At 35.5% G+C, this 27180-nt stretch overlaps 3 protein-coding genes and 1 pseudogene across 6 annotated transcripts; 3 read left to right on the top strand and 1 right to left on the bottom strand.

The window, feature by feature from the left end:
* The first annotated feature begins 931 nt into the window (after window positions 1-931).
* On the top strand, window positions 932-8539 carry LOC101246777 (methionine aminopeptidase 1D, chloroplastic/mitochondrial). Its single transcript, XM_004231994.5, has 11 exons — window positions 932-1152; window positions 1877-1946; window positions 3392-3620; window positions 4696-4857; window positions 4940-4981; window positions 5992-6063; window positions 6257-6336; window positions 6614-6711; window positions 7416-7463; window positions 7677-7858; window positions 7976-8539. The coding sequence occupies exons 1-10, from the start codon at window positions 1065-1067 to the stop codon at window positions 7820-7822; spliced, it is 1035 nt and encodes a 344-aa protein (XP_004232042.1). The 5' UTR covers window positions 932-1064; the 3' UTR covers window positions 7823-7858; window positions 7976-8539.
* Window positions 8540-9621: 1082 nt separating this feature from the next.
* Window positions 9622-25322, top strand: LOC101246489 (uncharacterized). Of its 4 annotated transcripts, none has more exons than XR_011214986.1 (16): window positions 10102-10259; window positions 11002-11314; window positions 12080-12181; window positions 12697-12777; window positions 12933-13042; window positions 13179-13314; window positions 13755-13853; window positions 15272-15377; window positions 15472-15875; window positions 15974-16153; window positions 16242-16439; window positions 18681-18998; window positions 19242-19357; window positions 20231-20557; window positions 20699-20816; window positions 24387-25322. XR_011214986.1 is itself a non-coding variant. In XM_069293979.1 (13 exons), the coding sequence occupies exons 2-13, from the start codon at window positions 10138-10140 to the stop codon at window positions 16967-16969; spliced, it is 1887 nt and encodes a 628-aa protein (XP_069150080.1). In that variant the 5' UTR covers window positions 9622-9723; window positions 10084-10137; the 3' UTR covers window positions 16970-17468. The 4 variants fall into 4 exon arrangements, 2 of the variants coding, with proteins under 2 accessions (XP_069150080.1, XP_004232041.3); XR_011214987.1 differs by lacking the exon at window positions 24387-25322 and adding an exon at window positions 23034-23742; XM_069293979.1 differs by lacking the exons at window positions 18681-18998; window positions 19242-19357; window positions 20231-20557; window positions 20699-20816; window positions 24387-25322 and adding exons at window positions 9622-9723; window positions 16934-17468 and having other exon boundaries at window positions 10084-10259.
* Window positions 19972-23265, top strand: LOC101253858 (uncharacterized; annotated as a pseudogene).
* Window positions 23893-26113, bottom strand: LOC109119610 (patatin-like protein 2). The gene is made up of 7 exons (XM_019212484.3): window positions 25635-26113; window positions 25334-25515; window positions 25032-25218; window positions 24787-24948; window positions 24403-24705; window positions 24128-24303; window positions 23893-24026 (listed from the first exon to the last, which is right to left on the bottom strand). The coding sequence occupies exons 1-7, from the start codon at window positions 25773-25775 to the stop codon at window positions 23969-23971; spliced, it is 1209 nt and encodes a 402-aa protein (XP_019068029.1). The 5' UTR covers window positions 25776-26113; the 3' UTR covers window positions 23893-23968.
* Between the last annotated feature and the right edge of the window lie 1067 nt (window positions 26114-27180).

Genomic DNA, 27180 nt, shown 5'->3' with positions numbered 1-27180 from the left:
ACTTGGGCAGAGAACTATATAAAAACGAAGAGTATAAAACGAATTGTATTATTATAAGTATATAGAATGATTATATACAATTTGAATTTGTATAAAATGAGTAAGAGAGAAAGACAAAAGAGACTTGACAAGGAATATACAATTGAATCGAATTGTATAAAACGAGAAAGAGAGAAATTAGATATAATTTGAAAATTGTATAAAACAAGAAAGAGAGAAAGACAAAAGAAACTGAGCAGGGAAGTATTTTTATTGTATAATTATAAGTGTATGAGACGAAAATATATGTACTTGCATGTGTATATACAATTTTCTCACGCTTTATACTAACAGAAACACAATTTATACATTTCGCTTCTGTTTGTATAAGTGAGAAAGGCGAGGGTGACGAGCGAGATTTGGGAGAGTGGCGAGCGAGATCTAGAGGAGGGGAGAGAGGGAAACAAAAATATATGTATTTATACAATTTTCTCTGCTTTATACAATTAGAAACAATTTTTATACACTTGTGTTTGTATAAAAAGTGAGGAAGCGAGCGAGAGATTGGAGGAGAGTGGAGCGAGATATTTGGGAGAGAGACGCCTGACAATTTGTTGCAAACGTTTGCTATGGAGCACAATTAAATCAAATCCTAACTACTCCATTTATTTTAGGTTATTAGCTTGCTATTATATACAACTTTCCCAAAAAATTATGCAACGCGGGTCTATGCGGGATGGATTAGGGTGGATTGAAAATGAAAAAATTTGATATACAAGACGAAGCGAATTAAAAATTTAGCGAGTTAAGCAAATTTCCATCCCAATACAACTCGTTATATTGCAATTAATTACGAATATCCATCCATAAAAAAATTACTAATAACAACGATATTAACTAGTTAGTATTTTTAAAATATATTTTTTTCAAGACCAATTTATTTTGATAAAGATAAATGTTTTACTATAATTTGGGAGTTATAGATTTTTTGCGAAATTTTGCGGAAAAAAAAGTATAAATTTGTGCGATATATATAGCTCTACGGCGAAAGGGTGTGTTATTGGAGAAGGTGATAAGAGAAGAGAATGGTGGGCTTCGTCTCTACCTTTCTTGGCGATTGCCGCTTCATTAACCATCCTCACTCACTTCGTCGACTCTTCCATTACAAACCAGGTTCTTCATTACTTACTGTCTGCTTCTTGAATCTTGATGCCCTCTTTTCTTGTTTTACTGTTTTTGATTTCCCCTTTTTTCTACTTTTACTGCTTCAAGATTTTGAATTTACTCATAATTTGTGCTTTCTTGTCTCAAGATTTTATGATGGTAGTCATAATAGTGCTCAGGAGGACATAATTGAATCTTTTATGTAACTGCAGTATCAAAGGAAGATGTTTTAAACAAAATTGAATATTCAATGTAACTAGTAAAGCCAAATGTTACCGACTCTTCCGTTGCAACCCGGGTTCTTATTTGTGATTATTGATGATATATATTGCAACCCAGGTTCTTGATTACTTTCTATGTGATTCTTGATGATATATGTTGCAACCCAGCTTCTTGATTAATTTCTTTGTGATTTGTGATGATATATATATATATTCTCATCTACTACTTTGGGACCAAAAAAAAAATGCCCCCTTCTTTTCTTTGAGTTCTTGGATTTCCCCCCTTTTTCCTTACTTCTTCAAGATTTCAAATTTACCATGATTGTGCTTTCTTGTCTCAAGGTTTTATGATGGTATTCATAATAGTGCTCAGGCGGACATAGTTGGATCTTAACTGTAGTATCAAAGGAAAATGTTTCATAGAAAATTGGATCTTTTATGTAACTAGTAAAGGAAAATATTTCATCAACTGTAAGTACCCATTTTGATGATTACTGTTTATGCTTGCTCAGGAAATAAACATGTGTCGATGCAATGCTCAAGAACATTTTCTGGGTTAACGGATTTGTTATTCAATAGAAGGTATGTTATTTGATCTTTAAGTTTTTTAGCTTTCAGCATGCAGATTATACCATGCTATTTTCCTTCTTTTAGTCCTAAAACATACGATTGTTTCGACTGTCAATACCATGGTTGCATGTTCAATTCCTTATTGTTTTGTTGCTGCCATTTTCTGTTCCTGGTTCTTGGTAGTATTAAGATAGGAGAGTCCTCACATTGATAAAGTCATACTTGGTTTGAGAATGAGGGATTAGTATACAACATTAGTGGATCTTGGCTAAATGAAGTTTGTTATGCCTCTGATCTTAATGTTTTGGTTTTGGTTAAATCAGTACCATTAGAGCCCATCTCTTCAAATTTAATTGTAGAATTCGGAAGATCAGCATAGTCAGCCTTTGATCCTAGCTCCATTTGTGACCAAATCTGAAAGCATTCCAAGGGCATAGCTGTAAGCAGTTTGAAACTTGTATGGATCAACATTGATTAAAAAAGGGAAAGTAGCAAATTAGCTTTTCCACTTTACATTGCACCCGATAGCCTCTGTATGCCTTATACCTCACATTAGTCACTTTTTTGCCCAACAATTAGACTTTTGACCCTTGGCATTATTGGCTTCAACCTGTTTCTCCTGCCCGTCGTTTTAGCCTCTTTTCCCTTTTGGACTGTTACCTTGAACTGGACAACAAATTCCCGTATACGTGTTTGTTCTTTGCTCCATTAGTGTTAACTGTGTCCCACTTATTCTTTTGGAGTGTGAAACTGAACAAGTCGTTAAATGTTTTCTCTAAGAATTTCTTTTAAAAAGTGGAAACATATGTGCCCCAAATGTATCTGAGGATGGTGTATTGGAATTTGGAATTGTCTATAGTAGGAGAGTGACAGACTGACTGTTGCAAGATGCAGACATGGTGGGTGCAAGCAAATATCAGTATAAAAGGCCTTGGGTAACTCTTGGTCATTGTTGAGTAACTTAATAACTTTTGGCATTGCCGTGGTGCAAATGAAAGACATCTCTTTTTGTTTATTAGAAAGAAAGTTTTGTAAGCTCTTAATTTGCTATGGTTTCTAAAACCTTTTAGACAGTCTTAATAGGTTCTTAAAACCTGTGTTACATGAATACTGCATTTATCGTAGGTTCGTTTTGTCTGTACGATATGGGAGCATTCTGGTACTGGGAATAGTGTTGTCCATCTCTGAGTGAGGTCACAAGAAGGTTCCCTCAGACCAACCTACAAGGGACTTGCGTATGTTTTGTTTCTTGTGTTTCTTCCTATACAAAATTTGATATTACAGATAGATTAATGGCTGATGAAATATGAAAAGTTACCATGGACTATTTGAATTTGAACTTTTTTCATGTGAGAACAAGGGTTCAGCAAATGGAAAGTTTCCCTTATTTTACTATGTTTCTGCTTCTGCCGGTTTGCTGTATGTCTTGGATGTTAATTTAAAACTAAACTTGGCAGAAATGTAGATGAACTTCCAAACACCAATCGCAAACGTTTAAGACCAGGCCAAATTTCTCCTCCTCGACCAGTTCCAGAACAAATACAACGGCCTCCATATGTGAAGTCTAGGAAGCCACCTGGTATTGGTAGTGGCTCCGAAGTGCATGACAAAAAGGGAATAGAAAAGATGAGAGCTTCAGGAAGGCTTGCTGCACAGGTTCTTCAGTATGCTGGGACATTAGTCAAGGTGATTTATGGAGTACCTTCTACTCAAGTATCTATGTGGCATTCCTTGCACACACAAGCTTCATTTAGGTTAATAAATCAAGATTTGTGTTTGCCCCAGTTAAGGCGTTCAGTAACTGACTTCGAATAGCTACACTCTGTATTTCCTGTCTTTACTATGATCTTCTTCTTGCTTTGAATTTTTGATATTAACTTTATTAAATTAGACATTTACTGTGTGTTTTAGCTCCTTTTAGGTTCTTCTTTGCAGACAAGTTACAACCAAGGTGTAGCTAGTAAGAGCGTAGGGGTTTAATTGAATCCCCTTTGCTGAAAAATTCACTGTACAAGTAGGGTAGATTTTTTTTTTTTTGATAAATTGTTGAACCCCCTTGATATAAGAGAAAATTCTAGTGTAGTGGTAAGGGTGTTCAAAAGTTCAAATATCACCTATGACATTCTAGTATTCTTCTGAATGCCCCTTGTGTAAATTCCTGGTTTGGCCACTGGTTACAGTCTGCTTTGACAAGTCCTTCTGTTCCAATTTGTAGGACAACTTTCTATTTTTGCATGTTTCGAAATGTTTAATATTGTTTCATTTTTATATGACTTATTGCAAATTTTTGGAACTGTTCACGTTTTAACAATTTATGTGATCTTTTCCTTGTTAACTAACTTATCAGCCATAACTTTAATTTTTTTTTCAACTTCCACTGATATTAGATGTACATCAGATTATCTTATTAAACTCCATGCACATAATTACCATTATAAAATGGAATATGGGGGAGTAAATGCTTCTCTTTTTTCTTTCTTTTTGTAAATGAATAAAAATGTAAAGAACGTGTTGTGTCAGATAACTCCAAATTATTCAATATTGGAATGTAACAGGTATAAATGGTGCAAAAGGATAGATGAGGATTTATGTAGCCAACTTCACGTAGCTTGGGTTTGAGGCATAGTTGTTATAGTAGTTGCCATTGCTTCAGACTAAGATTTTCTTTAAATGGGTGTAAAAAGATCAACAATCGAAGTAGTTTCTTAGGTTGTCTGAAGCGTGCTTCATTTTAAATCTACATTGCTATTCCTTCTGGCAGCCAGGCATCATGACAGATGAAATTGACCAAGCCGTTCACCAAATGATCATTGACAATGGAGCATATCCATCACCTCTTGGTTATGGTGGATTTCCAAAGAGTGTATGCACATCAATAAACGAGTGCATTTGCCACGGAATCCCCGATTCACGTCCACTTGAGGTTTGGTAACAATGGTATTCCTTTATAACCAAGGATTCAACATTGCAACAGGCTAACATTCTTATGCTCTGTGATGATTCAGGATGGGGATATTATCAATATTGATGTTACCGTTTATCTTAATGTAAGTTGTTTTGTTGCGATTAATTAGTACCATTACTTGTCTCTTCATTGCTTCAACTTTTCTGGATAAACCAATATTTGTTATGGATCAATAGAGAGGAACTGTTGTGAGATGTCTTTTTGAAGCTATGAATATGATGATGTAAGATTTTGGTTCTTCAACATGTCATTATCTTTATTCTTAAGAACCAGGGCCTTATGCGTCACTAATGCCATCGTTGATATAATCTTCTAGTATTGGTTTTCCTGTCTGCTGATTGGGATTTATATCACTAGGTTTATAACTATTGGTACTTGTAATCTTTTGAAGTTAATTTGTGTTACCTTTGTTTTTTGCTCCCTCTTATGCTATTACAGAAAAGTGATTGCATTTACTCCATGAGACTATGTCATAGATAATACTTTTTCCAACCCCCCAATAATTCAGATCCCTATTGCCACCTTCAGAACATCTTCTTTCCCGTCTCCAGTGCCCTTACTCCTCTTCACTACTATCTCCTACTTGAGTCTCCAAACACAACTGTTTCCACCGTTCCTACGTGGGTAGAAGGGGTTCTTGTGGTCATGGTGATGGACGTTTAATCATTATATTGTAGGGGGAGGAGCGAGGATTGCTGAACATTTTCTCATTGTAGGTCACCAAAGGTGAGAATAGTCAGTAGATGGGGCATTTATGAAATGTGGTCAGTTGGGATTTTGGTGGTGGGTAGTACAAGATGTATGTATGTACGTAGGCATTTATGGGTGGTGTAAGGTAATCACTTGGTAAGTAGAGAATATTGGGAATTTTCTTATGAAACGATATGTAGAGTAAATGTCAGTTGGACATTGATGACATGTCAATGTATGGAGGATGAGCTTTTCTTGATGCACTATTTTCTAGGTCTTCCCTTCCTCTTCTGTGTCTCACCTGAAATTTAATTAGTCGAACATGGTTTGATAAATGCAGTCTATGACTCATGAAACTCAATATTCTCTCTGTTTCTCTGCTTGGCTTGATTGATTATGCAGGGTTACCATGGTGACACATCAGCGATGTTCTTTGCAGGGACTGTTGATGAGGAAGCCAAAAACTTGGTGCAAGTATGACTTCTTGATGGTGTTAGTGCCATTTTTTTTTTGAATTCCTACCTTTTGTGCAACCAAGTGTTCTGTATGCTTTAACTTTTCAACCGAAAAAAGAAACTCTCTCTTTTGTGCTTTAGAGGGAGACACCTTATTTTGTTGTATAGTTGCATTTGATATTCTGCCTATTGATCTTTATTTGATGCCTCAGGTGACTAAAGAGTGCTTGGACAAGGCAATATCAATATGTGCACCAGGAGTGGAATTCAATAAAATTGGCAAGACGATACAGTAGGACATCTACCTAAATCTTCTCTCTTTTTTGTTCTTGTGCATCTCAGTCTGCTAAATGCTTGAAGGATTTGTCTCGGGATGGAGGTGAATTTGTCATGAAAAATCAATTTTGCAGCTGGCATAGTTTGGCAAATTGATTTGAGGAATATGACACATACATGTCTGATATTTTTTGTAAATTATTAATATACGGTTATGACCTATTTATATGTACATCAATATATTACTTGTTTAGCATAGCATGTTTTGATTGACGTTAACATTCTATTTGTAGTGATCTTGCAGATAAACATCGCTATGGGGTTGTGCAACAATTCGTTGGCCATGGAGTGGGACGTGCTTTCCACAGTGATCCAGTCATTCTGCATTACAGTAACTTCCTTATTTTTAATATCTAACTTCCTTACTGCTCTTTCTATGTGTAGAAATATGAGCAATAGTGAGACTATATGGTTCAACTTGTTTGCAGCTTATTTTTTACTGTTTGCGTGGGAAAAACATTATCTTCTTGTTCAGTTTTCTACTTGTGCCATTCAATGTCGATGGACTGGATATCCAGCTTGCTAAATGTTGCAACAACACTTCAAACTAATATTTGTATGAGATGTAAGAATAAACTGCTATTGTATCAGGGGTTAAAAAGTAGAGCCCACTTCAAAATTTATTTGTATTGCACCCAAATACTTACATTTAAGCTGTGTCTAACATTTATATTGAATCTCTGTTGAGTGTTTACAACTAGTTCGAATTACTGTCAGTTATCTGAGTTGATGAAAATAAGTTACTTCACACTGTTGGTTTGATCTAATATCAATTTACAAAATGTTTCATTCATCTGCAAACCTCCATCCTCTTGGGCAGTTTTGTAATTCATAATAATGAGAAAATTCTATTCTAAAGAAATTTTGTACAAAATGAGAATTGAGCTCATAGTTCTAAGGTGCTGTCTCTGAAAAATAATCTATTTGAATGCATAATCACATTTTTACATGCATTTACTATCATTCTCGTCTTTTTAAACCCAGTAATTCTCATTATATCAATTTTTATTTTGTTGTATTTGTTTTCTTTCCCAGGGAACAATGATCGCGGACGGATGATACTCAATCAGACATTCACTATTGGTAATTTTACAATAGTTTATTAATTTCCACGATGGTGAAGAGGCATACTGTGACAGTGCTTAATGTTTATAAATCACATGACTAGTTTATGTTTTCACGTCTTGCTTTGTCATAATTTATGCATCGGTCAGTTTTTGGAGCATAAAATTACTATTCCACCGCCGTGTGCACTATTTTACTGTGTTGAATGCAACTTTCTACTATGCTGTACAGAGCCTATGCTGACAATTGGCAGCATAGATGGAGTAATATGGGGTGATGATTGGACAGTTGTTACAGATGATGGTAGCCTATCAGCACAGTTTGAGCACACCATTTTGATAACTGCAGATGGTGCTGAGATTCTAACGCAGTGCTAGCGACGGTCCTGCAACAGCATTGACAATTCAATATTGGTAACTACAATTCTCATATCGACCTTGTTAGTTTTGGTGCTGTAATATTCTTTAAATCAGTCCCATAGAATTCAAGTTATTATTACTTCTCATTCGAATTCTTTTAATCCTTTTCAGAAAATGGGACAAGAGAAGAAAAGAAGACATGTACAAGCGTTTTTAAACTTGAAACCCCTACTTATGTAGACAATGGCACACGAGACTTGGGGTGTTGAATAGTTACAGACTTGCAGGTAAATGATTTGCGTGGGACAGGGTAATCCTGAAACCTTGGCCGATGTATGTGGCGGCACGTATTGTTTGTTGATTATAATTTATGAATTCAGTTATCACAGGGAGCATACATTGCATATCTATAAAAAAGGATTTTATGCTTGTTTCTTTCTCTTGTTTGAGACAAGCTGTGAATCTAGAATATTGTGGGAACAGCCAGAAGGAAGATAGAAAGACCGGTTACTGGTTCAGATGGATTATACGAGGTTGCTACTCTCCTTCCCGACTGCCATTTCCTTTTTAAAGTCGCTCATTCTTCAACTCCATGTTGTGATGGACATGTTCTATTTTAACTTTAGTTACTCAAAAACCTAAATGATGGATGTTTTTCCTGTATTCTCAAACCAATATACCTATTTGAGATGTCTCCATGTGTTAGCGTGATTTGACCAAATTCTGAACTTAAAATAGTTATCTTTTCGAAGTTTTTCTTTTTTACCCCTCCCCTGAATTAGGCAATGAAACTCATAATGTATAGCGTGGAATGCCAGAGTTTAGATCTACCACAAACTTCACAATTAATAGCTGTTCCATTCCCAAGTTTTTCTTGCACGCCTCTGCAATTTGGCAAATTTTACTGTATTAAAACCTGAATACTTCGTACACAGCTTCTAATTTACTTGATTAAAATTGGAAATCATTTAACGTAATGGGAAGTATTTTCTTCTCATTGACATGCATTTGGTCCTAACAATAATTAAATTACTTGTACTATACGTTATTTGGTGCCATCTATATATACACAGTATGCAGAGACAATAAATTTAAATCAAGCATTACGAATAGTGGAATTTAATTGCAAGAGCAATGGAGCGTTATGGAGAAAGAATTACAGTGTTGAGCATTGATGGAGGAGGAGTTAGGGGAATCATTCCAGGAACTATATTGAGTTTTCTTGAATCAAAGTTACAAGTAGGACAAATTCATCTTTTAGGCATTGAGCATTTGCACAAACTATGTACAATGTTACACTTTCTTGCAGGAGTTGGATGGACAAGAAGCTCGACTTGCAGATTACTTTGATATAATAATAGCAGGGAGTAGTACCGGAGGCCTAATGGCCACTATGTTAACAACATGGCCGTCCTCTTTATGCTGCTAAGGATATTGTTCCATTTTATCAGAAGCAATGTCCCAATATTTTTCCACAGCACAAGTAAAATTATGGAGTATTATTTTTTATGTTGTTATTAACTGTTCCATCGCCTCCGCGCTAATAAGAATGTTGTGGGGTCCAAAATATGACGGCAAGTATCTAAGGAATTTAATCCGTAGAATTTTGGGGAACCGAAGATTGCACGAAACTATAACTCATTTGCTTATTCCCACTTATGATATCAAAACACTTGAGCCCCAAATTTTCTCTTCATATGAGGTTTTAAAGTTTACTTCACTACATCTTTTTCTTCAAAAAGAAAATTCGTTTTCCTCCATTTTAACTAATGCAGGCCATGGTTTTGATGCTTTACTATCAGATATCTGTGTTGGTACTTCGTCAGCTCCAGTTTATTTACCTGCTCACTTGTTCAAGACAAAAGATTATCATGGAAATGATAGACCTTATAGATGGAGGCATTGCAGCCAATAATCCTGTAAGTTAAAAGACTTCAGTATATACAATGTAATTATACTTCAGTACTCCTGTGACTGTAAAATGTACTCCCGTTATTAATTTATGAAGGCATTGCTGGCGATGAGACCAACTGGAGCCAAAGCAAATTTATTGCCGGAAAATGTTCTAGATTTATGGCAAGTATGTAGTTCTATCTGTGGGAACAGGTAGTCCTAGTAGCTGAGTTGGTAGGCTAACTATAGTAATCCCCTGTTCCCTTTCCAAATACCCAATTTGTAAATATTATATATAAATTTATGTTGTGCATCAAAAGTATTGAGTTCAGATGAATCTGACATTAAAAGTGTGAATTAAAGTAGAACTCTTTTAATTTTGTCAGGATGACTATTTAAGCGGAGATGTATCATCGACTGATTAAGCAACAAGCAAGTGCATGGAGAATCTGGTGAAGATTGGTAATAATATCTTGCAAAAGCCTATTTCAAGGATGAATCTTGAAACCTGCATAAATGAAGCTGTTGAGAATGAAGTCACAAATGAACAAGCTCTTATCAGGTTTCTATCTAATTAATTAATTCATCTATAATCCACATACTAATGATAATAGAAACTTTGAGTATTTGTAGATATAACTTCCAGAATATTTAGAAAATCAATTCAATTAATAATTAATATTGTATTTTTTCATAACATATTTACAAAACTGCTTTCATAGGAGAAGATACTTCGCACTAAAAAGATAGAAGAGAAAAATGCATGAACAATTGTATAATAAGCCAAAATTTGTAATTCTAATTGACCAGTATTTAGGTGTATCACAAAACATAAACGTATATAATATAATTCTTTTTTAGAAGGAGAAAATGGTGTTGGGAGGGTGGAGGTGAGTAAAATATAAAACACAATCTAAATACTTTGGTGTTTTAGGTGTTGTTTGGTATAGAGGAAATATTTTTATTTTAAGAAAATAAGTTTTCAAAAATGAAGAAATAAATATATTATTTATGAACAAAATTTTTATTATATGCGTTGTATAAATAACTATATGTATTTAAAATGCAATGCATTATAACTTATGTGTGTAGTGGAAAAAACGTGTTGCTATAAAATATGTGATAAATATTTTCAAATATATAATAGCGTATGTAGTTTCCATATATGTAATGTAACTGTTATAATTTATTGGGCTTTATCTCAACGGGGCTTTGGTCGTTTTTTAACGTCAGGCCCAACAGCCCAAGATAAAATCGTCAAACTTATAAATTTCCTTTCCATTTAATCTTTACCACTTTTCTAGAACAACAAACTTTTCATCCATGGATTCTTTACCGGTGAATTGGGAGGCACTAGACACACTGATTATCGATTTCGTCAAATCGGAAAACCTAATCGAAGACTCAGGTTCTCCTTCAACTTCGCCGTCGACGTCTCTATCGCCGTCTTCGTCAACCTCATCTTCATCTTCTTCCTCTTATCAGTCAAGGTTGCTTATTCGGCAGATCAGACGTTTAGTGGAGTTTGGTGACATTGATGCCGCTATTGATCTCTTGCGTGTGCATGCGCCTTTTGTTCTTGATGATCATCGTCTTCTCTTTTGCTTACAGAAGCAGGTAACTTGCTGTTTGTCTCCAGACTTAAAATCTTGGAACAACAGTGAATTAATTCTCTCTGTTTTGAACTTTCGAGTATCATAGTTTCTCTAACTCACCAATTCCATTTGTTTAGCGAGGATTTAAAATTAATTGACGCAACTTCTGATGACGTTTTCGAGTTACTGGTTTCTTAAGTCTTTTCTATCTGACTTGCATACGTATATAGCCACAACCTGAGTTGGGGCGCTTTGTTCTTCAAACCCCCATCGGTTCGCTCTTGTAAAGGGCATAGAGATGAGATATTTTAATTGTTAAAGCAATATTATGGATGATTTTAATAGAAAATACTAGATATAAATTTTAATTTGATAAAATTAGTCATAATCTATATTAGAAAAGTTAAGATCAAAATGGTTTTTGAACTGATTAAATTTCATTAACTAGGGCTTCTAACTCTTGTCGATATAGTTGTTCTTTTCATTTGTTGTTACATTTTCTTGTAACAGGCAGAGACACATATTCCCTTAACCCCCTATGTATTTCTTCATTGAAGTGCCCCCTTTAATTATGCTTTAAGACAAGAGTCACTTGGTGTGTTTCTCTACCATTTTGCTTTTTTTTTTTTTCTTAACCACAACTATTGAGTTGAGTGAGAGATTGATCACTGGGTGACACATTTTGGATTCCAAAAATCTGAAGAGGCTTTGTCAAACTTTTTTGCCATGCTTCACTTAGAAAAATAATTGATGATCCTTGAAACTTGTCTCCATGATTTTTATGCAGAGGTTTATTGAGCTTTTGAGGAAAGGAACTACAGAGGACCGAGAATCTGCCATTAATTGCCTCCGAGAGTCACTGGCACCTTGTGCGTTGGATGCATATCCAGTAGGTCCCTGCATGTTCATTTGAATTCCTTATCAACATTGACACTAGTGAATACCTCTTGGATCTGTCAACCCCACAATTTTTTTAAAATTATTTTTTTGTAATCACAACTCAACTTATATATATACTTGTCGTTGTATATGTTTCTCAACTAGATTGTAAGTTATGTTTATGCAGCACATAGATAATATTTGTTTTGACAAGATCATTCCTGGTGTTTCTTTGTGGATCAAGGATGGAATTTCTCATCGTAGGTTCTCTGTCATTAATCATGTTTCCCATACATACTGGTTATGCTAGATGATAGTGACTTGCACGCTATCCTCAGGTTCTCGCCACTTTGGATCCCATTACATCAATTCCATACTTTCAAAACAGTACATTTGAGTTCTCTCAATCTCATTAGTAAAAACAATTTTCTATGTGTATACTTGATCCGTATATGAAAATCATTTCGCTTTACTTGGTTCTCCTTACACTTGGGTTCTAATGAATGTTTAAATTTTTATCTTAAGGAAGCATATGAGGAATTTAAGCATATTCTTCTTGCCTTGGTTTATGACGAAGAAGATAAGAATTCTCCTGTGGTGAGTGAGGTAAGAGGTTATTTCATTGGCCCCGAGTAAGAATTCCATAAATGTTCATCTGGCAGCAGTTAGAGGGGTTTATTGAGATTTTTTTGGGTTAACGGAGATACTGAATGTCTCATTTTAGTAGAAGTGACTAACGTCTTTGCACTTCACTATCCCAGTGGTCTCCAAGGAGGAGGATTGACATTGCTGGACTGCTGTCATCTGTTTTAAGGGCTCATTTATGTGCGTATGATCCTCTTTTTGCAATGTCATTGAGGTACTTGATAAGGTTGGTACAACTTCCAGATGATCCATGACAAGCTTAGATACTCATTCAAAACCCAATGAATAGGCTTTTTATGATTCTTTCATCAGAGATCCAAGTCCTCTTACTGTTCTTATTTAACTTCACAATCATTTTGCAGCACACACAAATTATTTTGCTTTCGTCAGGGAGTTCCATCGCCTATATCAGATCTTACACAGAGATTACTTCTTGAGGACCGTGACCCCCCTGCAACACCACTTGAGAGTTCCTATGAAGCACCTCCATTTGATGAGGTTATAAATCTTAGCTACTCTATTACTATTATGATGTAATTGTTTTGGTTATTAAACCTGAAGAGGAATGTGGTTTGTAAATGTGGTAATTCTCTTTGGTTGTTTTATTATATTTTTCAGAGATCTTAGAGAATGTAGAAAATCTGGTACCTAATTTGCCTTAAAAGACAAAATATTGGGTCGAGTAAAATGTGTCCAATCAGAGTGGTGACTGGTTGGTATTAGAAGATTCCTATTACAGATGCCAACTAGTTTCGATTTGAGGTGTAATTATTCCTGTATTTTTTTTATTACTTTGAAGTAAGATTTTTGGTGCTTAATATAACGTGCATTATTTGTTGAAGTTTAAACTGCTGTATCTTCTTTTTCTGGGGGACTAGGCTTTAGAAATTCTTGCAATGTTCTAGGCATTGTGTCACATCAATATTTTATGAAATTAGGTGGACATACAAGCTCTTGCTCATGCGGTAGAGCTTACAAGGCAGGGGGCTATTGATAGCTTGAGATTCGCCAAGGGTGACTTATATCAAGCATTTCAGGTATGTATGCTGAAGTATTTGCTATTTAATAGTAGCTGTTTGCTAAAATCTAAATTATCTGCAACATTACTTTAAACTGGGATAGTTTCTCATAGATGCTTGGATATCACACTATTTCTGCCACAATTTTCTGATGATAATTTGAAATCTAGTGATGTCCTCGTCCAGCATCACCCAGCTGTTGCATTGATTTATGCAAAATGTATGTCTAGTATATACTGGTGAAGCTGGGAACATTGTTGATGGTGTTCTATATAGCCACCTAGTTTTTGGTATTTTCTGTTTCTCAAAATGAAGCTGTTATTAAAGTTATCTGCTTTTGATGGAGTAGAGAAGGATCCTGTACTTGACAGATTAGCCTCTTACCCCTTATTTCGTTTTATGCACCCATAATGTTTCTATTTGTATAGAAGATTGGTCGTCATTAGTAGAAAACTTTTTGTAAGGTTTTCTATTTTTGTGGTGTACTTCGTGTAGTTCATCGAGTTTTTGCCACGGGCGGATCCATCCTATGTCTAGTGGTGTTATCCGACACTACTTCGTCGAAATTTTTTAATATTATATATATATATATATATATAAATCTGAAAAAAAAATATTACTACAATTAATATAAATGACACTCGTTAAACTCATATGCTGCCTTGGCTTGTTGGTTTGGCCTGCGACTTGAGTGCAACGATTCTCCTCGTTGGCCGAGTTCGAGCCTCAATAAGCGCATGTTTTTGTTTGATTTTTGCTTTTCTAGTTATTTTTTTGCATGAAAATTAATATTGTTGAGATTCGAACCTCCAACCTTCAATTACTAATTAAATTAGAATAAAAATGGAGCAATTGAACTAGTATACTTTGTATTGTATTTTAATGATTTAATCACTTGTTCGAAACGAAACTCGACACAATAATAAGTTATTAAGATAAAACTAAGGAAGTTAATAGTACACTTCAAACAGTTTTATTAATATAATATTATTATATCAATTATTTACTTATTATATATCGACACCGCTTATGAAAAATCCTGCGTAAGCCACTGGTTTTTACCCCCTTTTGAATGAATTTTATTACATTGTCAAAAAAATTGAAGTTACCTGTTCAACAAATCAGGCTGTATGACTTTTTTTTTTGCTTCAACAATAATTCATTTTCTTTTCACTAAATGGAAAATCATTCCGTAGTTCTTTACTTGTGCTACCAGTGGCTTTTCGCAGTAAAAAAATTCGAGGACGGGACTGAGGATGATTTCGTCACACATTTGCATTCTTGTTGAGTTGTTTTCTGTTTCTTGTAGTATTCCAGATTTTCTGTGATTTGCTGATGAGGTAGATCTAGCTTGTTAATTGTACAGCTTTGAGGTCAAATAGTAGAAGATCACAAATACTTTTGTTGAGATTGTGCCTGTAACTTTGCTGTTGCAGAATGAGCTGTGCCGGATAAGATTGGATGACCCCATGTTTGATGAGCTTGTTCATGAGTATTGTGTCTATAGGGGTTTTGTCAACTTCAGTGTGGTTGATTCTCCTGGTAACTTTCTGAGCAACTTTACTTTTCATTCTTACATTCTGTTTGCTAATATGTATCTCAAGGCTGGCTTTTTTATATTTTTTCCATTACCCAGGGATGCAACTTAGTATCAATGACGATCAATCAGAGTCTGGACAATTATCAAAGAACTGTTCCACAGAAGTTGGGGACGGAAACACTAAACTTTCTGGCAGTGACACGTCTGCTTCTCAAGTTATCATGGAGGGATCACCTGAAAGTACCAACTTGGCTAGCATTCAAAGTACTGATACCGAAGAACGCTACCCTAGTGAAACAAGTTATGGAGATTGCAGTACCAGTGGGACCCCTCAGTTTGAAAAAGTTCTGCAGAAAAATAAGTGTCTTAGAGTTGGTGAAACAAACAAGCGGAAAAGATGGAGGGGGAGACATGAAAACACAGAATTTGTGTCTGGACCTACCAGTGAAAGGAGCAGAGAAGATCTTAATGCCGACACAACAATGTTGAAAGATCAGCAGGCATGTATTTTGGTTTTTCAAAGTAGAACATATAACAAGAAAAAAAGATGCGGGAGTAGTGTTCAAAGTAATCATTGTTTCGACACCTTTAATTACAGGTTTCTCCAAAATCATGCTTCCTGAATATGATGAAGAATAGAGAGGACAAGCATGAGCTTGTGCTGGGCTTGAAGGAATTAGCTAGCAGAGGAATGACAGAGGAGGTTGTTGAGGAGATCAATGAGATGGATTCAAACTTTTTTGTGCAGAACCCTTCTCTGCTTTTTCAACTTAAGCAGGTATGGAAGTTAAAACTTCTGCTTGGGACAAAGATCAGTAGAAGCATGTTTATATCATTAAGGCATTTAAAAATAATCCTCTGGGCAGGTTGAATTTTTGAAGCTGGTTGGCTCTGGGGATCATACTCAGGCACTGAGGGTAGCCTGTTCTTTTCTGGGCCCTTTGGCTTCTAGTCATCCTGATCTGTTGAAGCCATTGAAGGAGACTTTGCTAGCTTTGCTCAAACCTAATGAAGAGGCATTTAATGATCGCTTGCCCTTATGTGTTCTTGCCAATTCACTCCAGGTATGACATTCTGCAATCTTTATGGTAAAAACAGGCCCCAGGTGAACTGTTGCTGGCTAATCTTTTCCTACACTTATGTCCCCTTTATCTCCTTGTCTGTGTATCTGTGTATATATAAGACTGGAGCGTTGTTTCTTGATTCCAGAATGCACCGTGCTTTAAGTACTCTTGTCCTAGGTTGGATGACATTGTTTGTCTGCTGTTAAGGCTAAGAAAAGAAGTTTAAGTAACATTTTAATGATAGAAATATAGAACGTCCTACATCAGGTGTATTAAGGTTTCTAGAGGGGGTTATAATAGTAATGGGGTACTCTACCCATTGCCTTCTGTTTCTCACTTGAATACTTATATTCTTCATATGGTATCCGAGGAAAACATTGTTAAATTCCTTCTCAGAACCATGTTCTCTCTAGTCACTGTATTCTATTGTTTTGGATTTTTTGGCTCACTCAAAGAATTGAGTCACTAACTTCTGCTCTGGTTCCACTTCTCAGCTTATTGAGTTTATGCTTCCTGCTCTCCTATGTTAGAGCAAAGAAGGCCCACTCTTTGTCCTTACCCTCCTTAATGATCGGGTCTGCCAAGGTGTTTTGTGAACCTTGGAACCAGGTTATTTGTGTAGGAATGTGTTAAGAGATATAAACGCCCATAGTGCCATTGAGGGTTTATGTTGAGCTGCTCTATGCGCAACGAGCTTCGAATTGGATGCTAAATTCTCTCACCAGAGATTCCCAGAGAAGGCAGAGAAGGCACTGATTGTGGAAAAAACATAAACAAGAATGATGAGATTCTCTATTTCTGAACGAGTGGACGTGAAATCTTCTTTACTCACACAAAGATACTGGAATTAAATGAGTGCTAGTCTGGTTTGAGCTGTTTTACTAATTTTCAATAGACAGTTTTACTGTTTTCAGTACACACAGTTTCAAAGGCTTGTTAAAGGCTTAGTGCTGCTTGGATGGTTCTTCTCTATAACAAGGAAAAACAGAGAGTGAGAACTTAATGTTGGAAAAATGTATTAATCTATAGGTAATTCCTATCTTTTGCAATATTTTTGGTTTATCCTTGTTCAGTGAGAAACACACCATGAAAAGAACAGTGTACTGTTGTTTTATGAATGTCAATAGGACAACAAGGAAGAACTTGATTTGTTCTCGTTCCCAGCTTTTCACTTCAGTTTCCTGAGTATTGATTCTTTAGGTGGGCATTTGCTTCAATTTAAAGAGAGTTGCCAAATTAATTTAGAAAAGTCTAAGAGGAAGGTAATGTATTATATATCAAGCTAGCACTAAGGACATGTTGTAGTAATTACAAGTGAGCGAAAACCAAAATAAAAACCCTTTCCAATCTTACAGGGATTCTAGGAGGCTAGGTATAGATTTTGCTTCATTTATATAACCTTTTGCTGATAAGGAATGTAAATGAACCCTAGAAGCTAGCTCATGATTGGACATCTGGACTGTGGGGACTCCAACACCCCCTCGTACGCCCAAGATTGGACTGCGGAGAATAAAATATGGGAGCCCAACGTGGGGTAAACCAAGAGTTGAGATGGACCTGACTTTGATACCATGATAAGAAGATGAACTTCGACATAATTTAACTCCAAGAGCGACATGAGAATTTCCCAAAGATCATATAAGAAACCAAACACCCCAGCTATAGCCGATGTGGGACTATGATGTTACAAAAAAAAAGTTAATTGTTTTTTAACCATATTCTGCTTTAATTGTTTGTACTCTTGATTTTCTTCATTGGTGTGGAATTGTTGTTCTTGTTCTTCATAACCAATTAATATTTGGAAAAATCAACAAAATATTGATGTTGCTCTGAATTGTACAATTTTTTTTCATTGTAGGAGGGGCAAGGGTGATGACTGTTTTTTGGGGGGGATGAGGGGTGGGTGGGGTGGGGTATTGTATATGAATGCTCTTTGATTTATCTAGCAACTTGTGGTTTAGTTACTAATTAGGAACTTGGGAGCATGTTAATGTTACTTCCATAAGAATCTGACTTACATAGTAATTAAAATAATTAATGGCAAACACTAGCATATCACTAGGATTGGCAAAATTAGCCCATAAAAGCACGACTTGTGCAACCCGCACCTCAGACCATTTTGACACGCCGAATTTAGCTGATTTAAACATTGGGCTGATATATGTAAAGTCCAAATTGAAAATCTCGTGTTCTAGTATCTTGACTCACCTAATTTACTGTCACAATTTTGTCCATGCAAAGGTTGCTATTGGTAGGAGGCTTGGTATTGAAGAACCCCAGCTTATGAAGATCATAAGGGCCACGCTGTATACACACAGTGAGTGGTTCAAACTTCAAATGTGTAAAGATCGATTTGAGGGGCTCTTGAGGATCGACGCCCTGAAGGAAGTTGGTGCCAAATTGATTATAGATGCTTCCAGATTGGATGTTGACATGAGCACTGATGGATCATCTCAAGTTACTGGTTCCTCAAATAATAGGAAACAGGAAGATGGAAGTCCAACCCAGTCATCGGCCAGAGATGTTGGATGTGATGAAACTGCAATACTAAAAGTTATGGTGAGTTTTTTATTCCTTTCTGGTTTTTAAGCTTGCTTCTAACTTTATCCTTGTTATTGCATCTCGATGAACCTGTTGTGAAGCCCTTCTACTTGATGCTATTCTATTGATGTGTATCTCCCCTGGTCACTGTGTGCTGCTTGTCAGCAGATTGTGTTGACTTTCTGGGTGCTCTCATTATGTGCCACTTTTTCAGGTCATTTTTTAGTACAGCAGCTACTTATTTGTGAATATGTGGTGCAGGAATTTCTAGCATTGCCCAGAGCAGATGCAATTCACCTCCTTGCACAGTACAACGGGAATGCAGAGACAGTCATTCAGCAGAGATATTTGCATAGCCCCTAAATTATAGCTGAACAGTAATATTCGTTTATTTGTTACATTATTTTATTATACCATAAATTCTTACTTGTGAGGCTCATTGGGATGGAATAACTCGTAAAAGAAAACAAAAAAAAAATAGGTGGGAAGGGAATGTCTTTATGTATAGCCTGAAGTTTTTTGGGTGTCAAGTATAGTTGATGAGAGGGTTGATTATGTGAAGTGTTCTGTAAATACCCTTCAGTTCCTTAGCCATATTTATTTGGCGGAGCATCGAGTCGATGAAGAAGTTGAACTTCTATGCTCTTCAAGTTGCAGAATATTATTGATTACTATTTACCGTGGGTTTACTGATGCAATGTTTGTTGTAGTGCGTCTACATTAGTCGACTTACCTTTGTTTTAGGAGTCTTTGAAGCTGCAAATCGAGTTGAACGTGTATTATAGGTAATTGAATGATCCAGTAAACAAATGACGACACTTTATGTATTTATAACAAAGTATTGCCATATTGCTTCATTGACTGATATACAGAACGAACGATATGCTACTAAAGATCCACCAATATTAAAATTATAAAGATTGGGAAAAGGTCGAACATACATTCAGGCGGTAGCAACAAAGTGGACGACAAAATAACATTTTTCAAATAATTGAATTTTATCTCGTCTAGTTATTTATGTTTTTGTTTTATTCTTTTTTTAAAAAAACAGTTGCATGTAAATCAATAAAAATAAATGAACATGGAAATTTACCTTTTCCATTTCACCCTGTGTAAATTGTGCAGCGAACATGTGTTCAACTCAAAACCCCCCCTTGCATACTCTCTCCGACTTGATCAGATCACATACAAGAATGTTGATCCGGCGCATTGTGCTGAACCAAATCCCTCTACCATTTATGTTTTTTCAGGCACGTCGCCACCGCAGTTCTTCCAGACCTAGATGATTTCCCTAAACCCGATCCAAAATACGCAGAAACTATTCATGCAGTTGTTCGTGTCACTTCGGGAAAGGACTTCGCCGCCAAAGAGAGGAAAGCTGGGCGGGTACCCAGCATAGTGTTTGAACAAGAGGATGCCCAACATGGTGGTAACACAAGACTCATCTCTGTTTAGGCTAATCAGATAAGGAAGCTTGTTAACCATCTCGGTCACTCCCATTTCTTATCCAGTTTGTTTGATCATGAGGTTTACCCTCTACTGACGTTATTGAGAAAGTTCGAGTTCTGCTCAGAAAGGTATTTTCCCTTTATTTATTAGATTTTGTTACTTTGAATTGGTATGAAGATAGATAGTGGCTTTCAATTCATTTATACATAGGAGCTGTAGTTCAGGAAACAGAGCTGTCTATGTACTGATTTATCTATTTCAATGTTCAGGTTCATCTGGAAGCTGGTTCAGATGCGCCTCGTAATGTTACCTTTAAAAGAGCTCCATCAAGTGCTTTACTAAAGGTTGGGGTTCCTCTTATATTTAGAGGCTCCGGTTTGAAGAAAGGTGAGTAATTGATACATCTGCTTTTTCCTATTGGTAACTTGCTAATACATGTTTATTTTATTTTTTTATGAAGTCTTCAATTTCCTTACTATGTAGGTTTGCGTAGTGATGTATTGAAACTTAGCTTATCATATGTTACACTTGCATCAGTTCTTTATCCTAAGGTGTAACGGCTGGTTTTCTTGAATTCATTAAATGCTAATATTATATGGTTATGATGGACCTAGAAGTTTCTCAATGTAGAGCACCCAAGTGTGTAATCTAGCTGTTTTAATTGGGAGCCATGGGAGGGTAGGGTTCAAATCCCAAATTAGGTGAAACATGCCTGGTTATTTCTTGCTATTTGTCCAAGTCTTGTGACAACCCCGCTGGTCTCCCATTAATCAGCACCGGCAGTCTTACCCTCTGGATTGAATGTATTATCTGTTTAAACCATCTTCGATCAGATCCTATTTTAGTGTTCAGGAATCAGGAGGAGGTTCCAGTTAGTAGATCTTAGACCTCACTATGTCAAGTTTTCTTAGACCTCCAGGTTCTCTAGGCACTCATTTGATGTTACTTCAAATCAATGCAACTATTACCCTCTTTAGTCTTTCAGCAAGTGATTTTGTAATCATTTACTACTAACTACCGATCGGATTGGCTTGAAGTCTCTTAATTCAGTTCTCCCTATCGTTAAGCACAGTGAAGCTCTTCTAAAATCTTCCTTCAGGATAGAATTGCTATAAGTTTAGAGCATCCCGTTTCTAAAGATGTGCCAAAAAAAATTGGTGAAGAACTGTAGTAAAGCTATCTGGCTAGGACGTTGATGTCCAGCGCTTCAGTCATCTCTCACTCTGTAAAAGAGCTGATGCAGCCATCTTCTAATAATATAGTTAGATCCCAGTCATTCCGCCTTGGGTTCATCAACTTTGAATTCCATTACGGATTTATGGTTGAGAAGAAACACAATGAATTCTAAAGAGGAAAAGTTAGGGTTAAAGTGTTCTCAAGTCTTACCTATTAGTAAGTCAATAAGGCAATCAAAAGGGAACACTGCACCAGCTGCTGTTTGGTGAACTGTGTGGATTGAGAGAAATAGAAGATGTTTTCAAGACATGGAAAACAACATTTAGAAGAGAAAATCCAAATATTAGCTTCTTCTTCTTTTTTGATGTAAAAAATGCAACAAATAAATGAGGCTTAAACTAATTTATTCCAGATGTGATAGAATCACTACAGGTCTAGAAGGGTTAGATTTTTGTGAAGTTCCCTTTTTGCTGCAGATGCAGATTTTTAACAGCACTTCTTAGTGCTGATCATTTATAAAATACACTACCTTCTCCAAAAAAAAAATGACAATCATAATGATAAATACGGGACATAAAGTTACCTTTTTCAAAATAAAAAAAAATACGGACATAAACTTGTTTAATGATAAACATAACTCACTGCATTTCTAAAAAAAAATGTTTACAGTTACTTCAAATTTGTCCACCTTTTTTTTTTTTTGAGAATGATAACAGTCAAATTTGTCCACCTTACATAGTAGAGGTTCATATTGGATAGTTTATAACAGCTGCTGAGGTCATTATACCTCAGATGTATGACTAAAACCCAGATAGTCTAACTTACCTCTGCCATTTGATCAAAAAAGGTAAATACAAAGATTTGAGCAACTAAAAGTAGAGGATAGGGCGTAAAGAGTAAACCTAATTACTATTATGCTTCCTTTTTATTCAAATAGATGCCAGTAACACTGCCTACAATAGACTCTTGTGGTCCGGCCATCCCGCACCTATGCAATATCTAGAGCTTAGTGCACCGGGCTGCTCTTTAGTTTCAAATAGGGTTAGCCCAATTCAATAAATTCCTCTTTTAATAATGCTTAAAAACATGAGCCCACGATCTGTTTGTGGGGTACGTTGTCTATTCTTTCAGCTAATATATGAAATCTGTATCTTATGACTTAGTGAGCTTCATAATTAATGCTTCTCTTAGAATTGATGGTCAATTTCAGAAGAAAGAATCCTTGCTGAAGGATAAAATGATGAAAGGAAACACGGATAACATGTGAGATGATATCCATTTCCTATTTGCTTGCGCTTTTGTTTTTCTTTATTTATTTTTTTAAAATTTTTTTTAATAATCATCGGCCCTCCCTAGACCTCACTTAGTTGGACTTCAAGCGGGTATGTTGTTATATTTCTAATAATTATCGGTTAACCAATTTGGTAGGGTTATATTTGAATATCATCAAGAGAACGGTAAAGTTTCTATGCCCAGCGGATGTCATCCCTCCCTACATTGATGTAGACTTAAGTGAATTGTGGATGTTAACCAAAAGTAGTTAATGGGTGATCTGAGGGTTCATCTAGCTTTGAAGCTTATCCAACCAAAGGATCACCCTGTTGTCAAGATTGCAGGAGCAAGGATTTCTGATAAAAAAAATCGAAATGATTTTTACTGAAGCACTTGTCTGAAAATCTTAGAAAGCTTATTATGCAAGGGAGGATTGATTCCACAACTTGGGACATTGTCTGCTGATGTTATTTACTGCATGACCTTGTTCATCTGTGTTAGTTAAAATAGGATGATTGGGTGATAGTATCTCAATTTTGTATGTTAAATAGCTGATGCCCCAGCTCATAATTTCTCTTCTGGGCGGTGACATGCCAAAGCATATGACGACGTTCTAGGCCCATTCGCCCGAGCCCAACTTCAGACCCGAATTTCTGAAGCAGCAGCAACTAGATTTCAGTTAAAAGTTCTCTTTTTGTATTTTTCAAATATAGGGGTACACCACAAACAGCTACCTTATCATTTTTATGTTTGCAACTTTATATTTGATTTTACTTTATACTTTGTTTTGTATGGAGTGAATTACCCAGGTACTTAATTATGTGAAATTACTCACTTAAGAATCTAATTTCTATTACAATTTTTAGAGATTACTTCAGTTTATAACGTGTTTACAGATGCAGTGCTTTTTGCAGTTTGTGTCTATATTTGTTAACTTTGTTTTTGGAGTCTCCCAAGTGGATCGACTTTATATATATATATGTGAAAGTACTATGAAATCATAAAAAGAAATAGCTAAGTAGAAAATTATTTAACTGAAACAAATAATACACAGAAATGGATGACAATACAATTCCATTTAGACCAACCGGCTACTGGCCGGCATTGGACTGGCGGAACTTTCTCTCATCTGAAAGTATCTTTGCGAACCTGCAACATTTCAAAATGAGGCAATGGTAGTACTATTTCCTCAGTTGTTTATATATAATGAATGTTGAACGTCTACAAATGTGAGAGACAAGTGTATGTACCTTCGAAGAGCTTCCTTGTTGGTTCCTCCGTTCTCAACTGCTTCATAAACTCCTTTGTCTAAGTTTATCTTGGAAGTTGGTTTGTCCAGCAACTTCTCTCCTACCTTAACGAGGCCTTGTAAGTTTTCCTTTGTCGCTATATCAACTGAGGCCAAGTTCCCTGTCAAAGTGTCATCCTGGTAGTATCAAACAGCAGACGAGATTAATTAATATTTCTGAAAAAATAAGGCAAATAAATTGTTATAACATGTCTATTCAGTGTGACAGATATATACCTGGATTCGGAGGTATTGATCATCCGATTGAAGAGCTTTAAAAACCACAAAGTTGTGAAAATCAACCATATCAGCGCTTGCTTGATTAAATGCTTCAATGATTGGTGTGGAGTTGTCATGAGTTAGCCAGCTAAGTAATCCCCATTTCGAAGCCATTTTAGCATTGTATTTTCCCTCGTTCTTTGCATTGCCTGTCCCCAGTGAGATCACTAGAAAACGACCATAATCCAAGGGCTTGATAGGAAATAAGTCTTCATGCTTCATCAGTACTTGCTTTGTCACCTCACCAATTGCGATCAATGTCTAAAATATTCATCAATACATATATTACCGGATTTTCTACTGTAATGTATTGATCATTCAAGAATTTATACATTTATTTACCGGGTTATTAGCAGCCACACCACCATCAATTAGGTTGAATTCATTTTCATTATTTTGAGCATCCTTGGTCTTGAAATTATGGGCAGGTAGAAATGTTGGCGCTGCCGAGGTACTAATGCAAATGTCCGCCAGTTCCGCATCCAAAACAGGTTTTGATTTTGTCTACAGGAAATGGTTAGTTTCACTTTACCATTTCTTTTTTTTTTTTAATGATTTACAGTACTATTAAGGGGTATAGAAGATACCTCATATGAGCTGAAGATGACAGGCTGAAGTTCCTTGATGTCAAAAGTTGGGATTACGACGGCAGTTAAGGTATCATGCAACCTGGTACCTCCTAGGAGTCCCTTTATAAGTGTGTGAAGATACTTCCCATCATATTTTGGTCTGTTCAACATTTTTGTTAGATTTATTGCCCCACCAAATGGTCCACTGCAAAAATCCAAAATCAAGACATGTGTATTTTAAGGGTGTGGTCTAATAACCAAAAAGAAAAATCAAGAACTATATATATATAAAGAAAAACTTAAAGAGTAGCATGGTTTACCCAATCTGATGAAAGATTTTGGGGGAGTGCTCAAGATAGAAAGGAGTAATATCTTTGGCAGCATAAAGAGGGCGTTTAGCTTTGTTTGGTGCAGCTAACATGGCTGTTACAAGGCCGCCCGTGCTTGTTCCTGCTATCAAGTCAAAATAATCCGCGATTCTTGCATCTTCACCATCCAATTCCTTCAAACAAAACCGATATATTCAGTTGAGTGACAGATCTATGATTTAAAGTTGATCGTGAATTCAACTTGTAGACTAAAACTAATGTAGGTATACATAGGCAAATAAGTAAAAATGACCTGAAGTTGTGATTCAAGATATGCAAGGATAACCCCGGGAATGATTCCTCTAATTCCTCCTCCATCGATGGAGAGAATGGTTATTAGCTTCCCTTTGTTAGGAGGCGGCATTGCTACTCCAACTGCAGCTGAGTTTTCCATCGGAATATCCAAAAGATAAGTTCACGTAAAAATAACACTCCTATGTATAGAGACTTAACAATTAGTTCATCTCACATGCTAATGACGAGTCTAATAAATAGAGAGATTGTCTTAAATAATGATGATTATTATTTAAAAATAAAGAAGAGATAAATGTTAAAAGTAACGTGTTTTTGTCGATGATTATTACAACTAGGATATATAAACTAATCTTTGAAGAGCTTGTCATAAAAAAAAAAAAAAACTAATCTTTGAAGAGTTCATGGACAAATTTCAACTGAATCGTCTTGGATGTGAGTTCCACCATCCAATCAAATTAGATGATTGAATTATATCTTAGTTTTGAGTTTTAATTAATAAATGAAGTATACTCTCACTTTTGGTTCAATTTGTTTGGCTTGATTCAAAGTAAGAAGTTTGGTGTGAATATTGATAGAGATATTTAACCTTTTTGAAATAGAATTACGTACATAGAAATACATAAAATGTATTATAAGTTAAAATAGTTAGCAAGTCACAATATTTAGAAGGTATTTGAAAAATATTTTCTCTATCTAAATAACAATTAAAACAAAACTAAGAGCAGATAAGATGGAGTAATAGTTAAAGAACTCGTAATAATATTCTTTTCTCTAGTTTCTTCAGCGTCGTGTTCAAGTAATTGTACCAGCATCTAATAATTCCAATTTATTTAATTGTAAAGTCCTGGAAGATTAATTGTTGGACATGTGTTGGTTTCTGTTAACAAACGCACGATTTCACACGTTTACCGCGCTTACCTTCATTGAAGCATAGAACCATGTGAGGCATTAAAAAGAAAAAACTTGATCCAAGGTAATGTTTATAAAATAAACTTAATTCATGTTCTTTGACCTTTAAGATTCGTTAGAGTTTTTGAAGACAATTACTTTATGTTAAGTTCTAGTTTACCCTTATAAAAAGGATGCATTTTCCTTTAAAAATATATGTTGAATTAATATCTCATATTTTAAGATATTGATAAAAAGATCTCAATAATATGAAATATTCTATTTATTTAAGTCGAAGTTATCCAGACTTGAGAGGTATTTTTCTTAAAGTTCAACGTGAAATACAAGTCTCTAGAATAATTTTTTATTAGCAAGAAAATATTTGATACTTAATAACAACTTCAAGATAGTTTGAAAAATATTATGAAGGTATTAAGTTTTGAGGTAAGTTATAGTAACATAGTTTTAGACGATGTAAAAAGAACTTTTAAGAAAATTATGTGGGATAGAGCGGATTAGAATCTTGGTGGACTTACTCGTTCCTACATTGTCTTAAGGTTTTTACTTGAATGCTTATATTAAAAAGAAAAAAAAAACATTTTTAAATTTTTTGTTCATGTTGTCTGACTTCTCTCTCGTCTCTTTATTTCTATAAC

This window comes from Solanum lycopersicum, chromosome 2, assembly GCF_036512215.1.
Source record: "Solanum lycopersicum chromosome 2, SLM_r2.1".
In the NCBI taxonomy this organism is placed as follows: Eukaryota; Viridiplantae; Streptophyta; class Magnoliopsida; order Solanales; family Solanaceae; genus Solanum; species Solanum lycopersicum.
Note: the sequence above shows the minus strand (reverse complement) of the source record. Positions and strands in the feature narration are given on the sequence as shown.

Bases quoted from the DNA above. Each gene is read 5' to 3' on its own strand.
- LOC101246777 (XM_004231994.5), top strand. From the start codon at position 1,065: ATGGTGGGCTTCGTCTCTACCTTTCTTGGCGATTGCCGCTTCATTAAC. The intron at 1,153-1,876 runs GTTCTTCATTAC...ATGCTTGCTCAG, and splicing joins ACTCTTCCATTACAAACCAG to GAAATAAACATGTGTCGATG. The intron at 4,858-4,939 runs GTTTGGTAACAA...GTGATGATTCAG, and splicing joins CCGATTCACGTCCACTTGAG to GATGGGGATATTATCAATAT.
- LOC101246489 (XM_004231993.5), top strand. From the start codon at position 10,138: ATGGAGAATCTGGTGAAGATTGGTAATAATATCTTGCAAAAGCCTATT. The intron at 10,260-11,001 runs GTTTCTATCTAA...CCACTTTTCTAG, and splicing joins AATGAACAAGCTCTTATCAG to AACAACAAACTTTTCATCCA. The intron at 13,854-15,271 runs GTATGTATGCTG...TTGCTGTTGCAG, and splicing joins ACTTATATCAAGCATTTCAG to AATGAGCTGTGCCGGATAAG.
- LOC109119610 (XM_019212484.3), bottom strand. From the start codon at position 25,775: ATGGAAAACTCAGCTGCAGTTGGAGTAGCAATGCCGCCTCCTAACAAA. The intron at 25,516-25,634 runs GTCATTTTTACT...TTTTGTTTGAAG, and splicing joins ATCTTGAATCACAACTTCAG to GAATTGGATGGTGAAGATGC. The intron at 24,304-24,402 runs GTATATATCTGT...TGATACTACCAG, and splicing joins ATCAATACCTCCGAATCCAG to GATGACACTTTGACAGGGAA.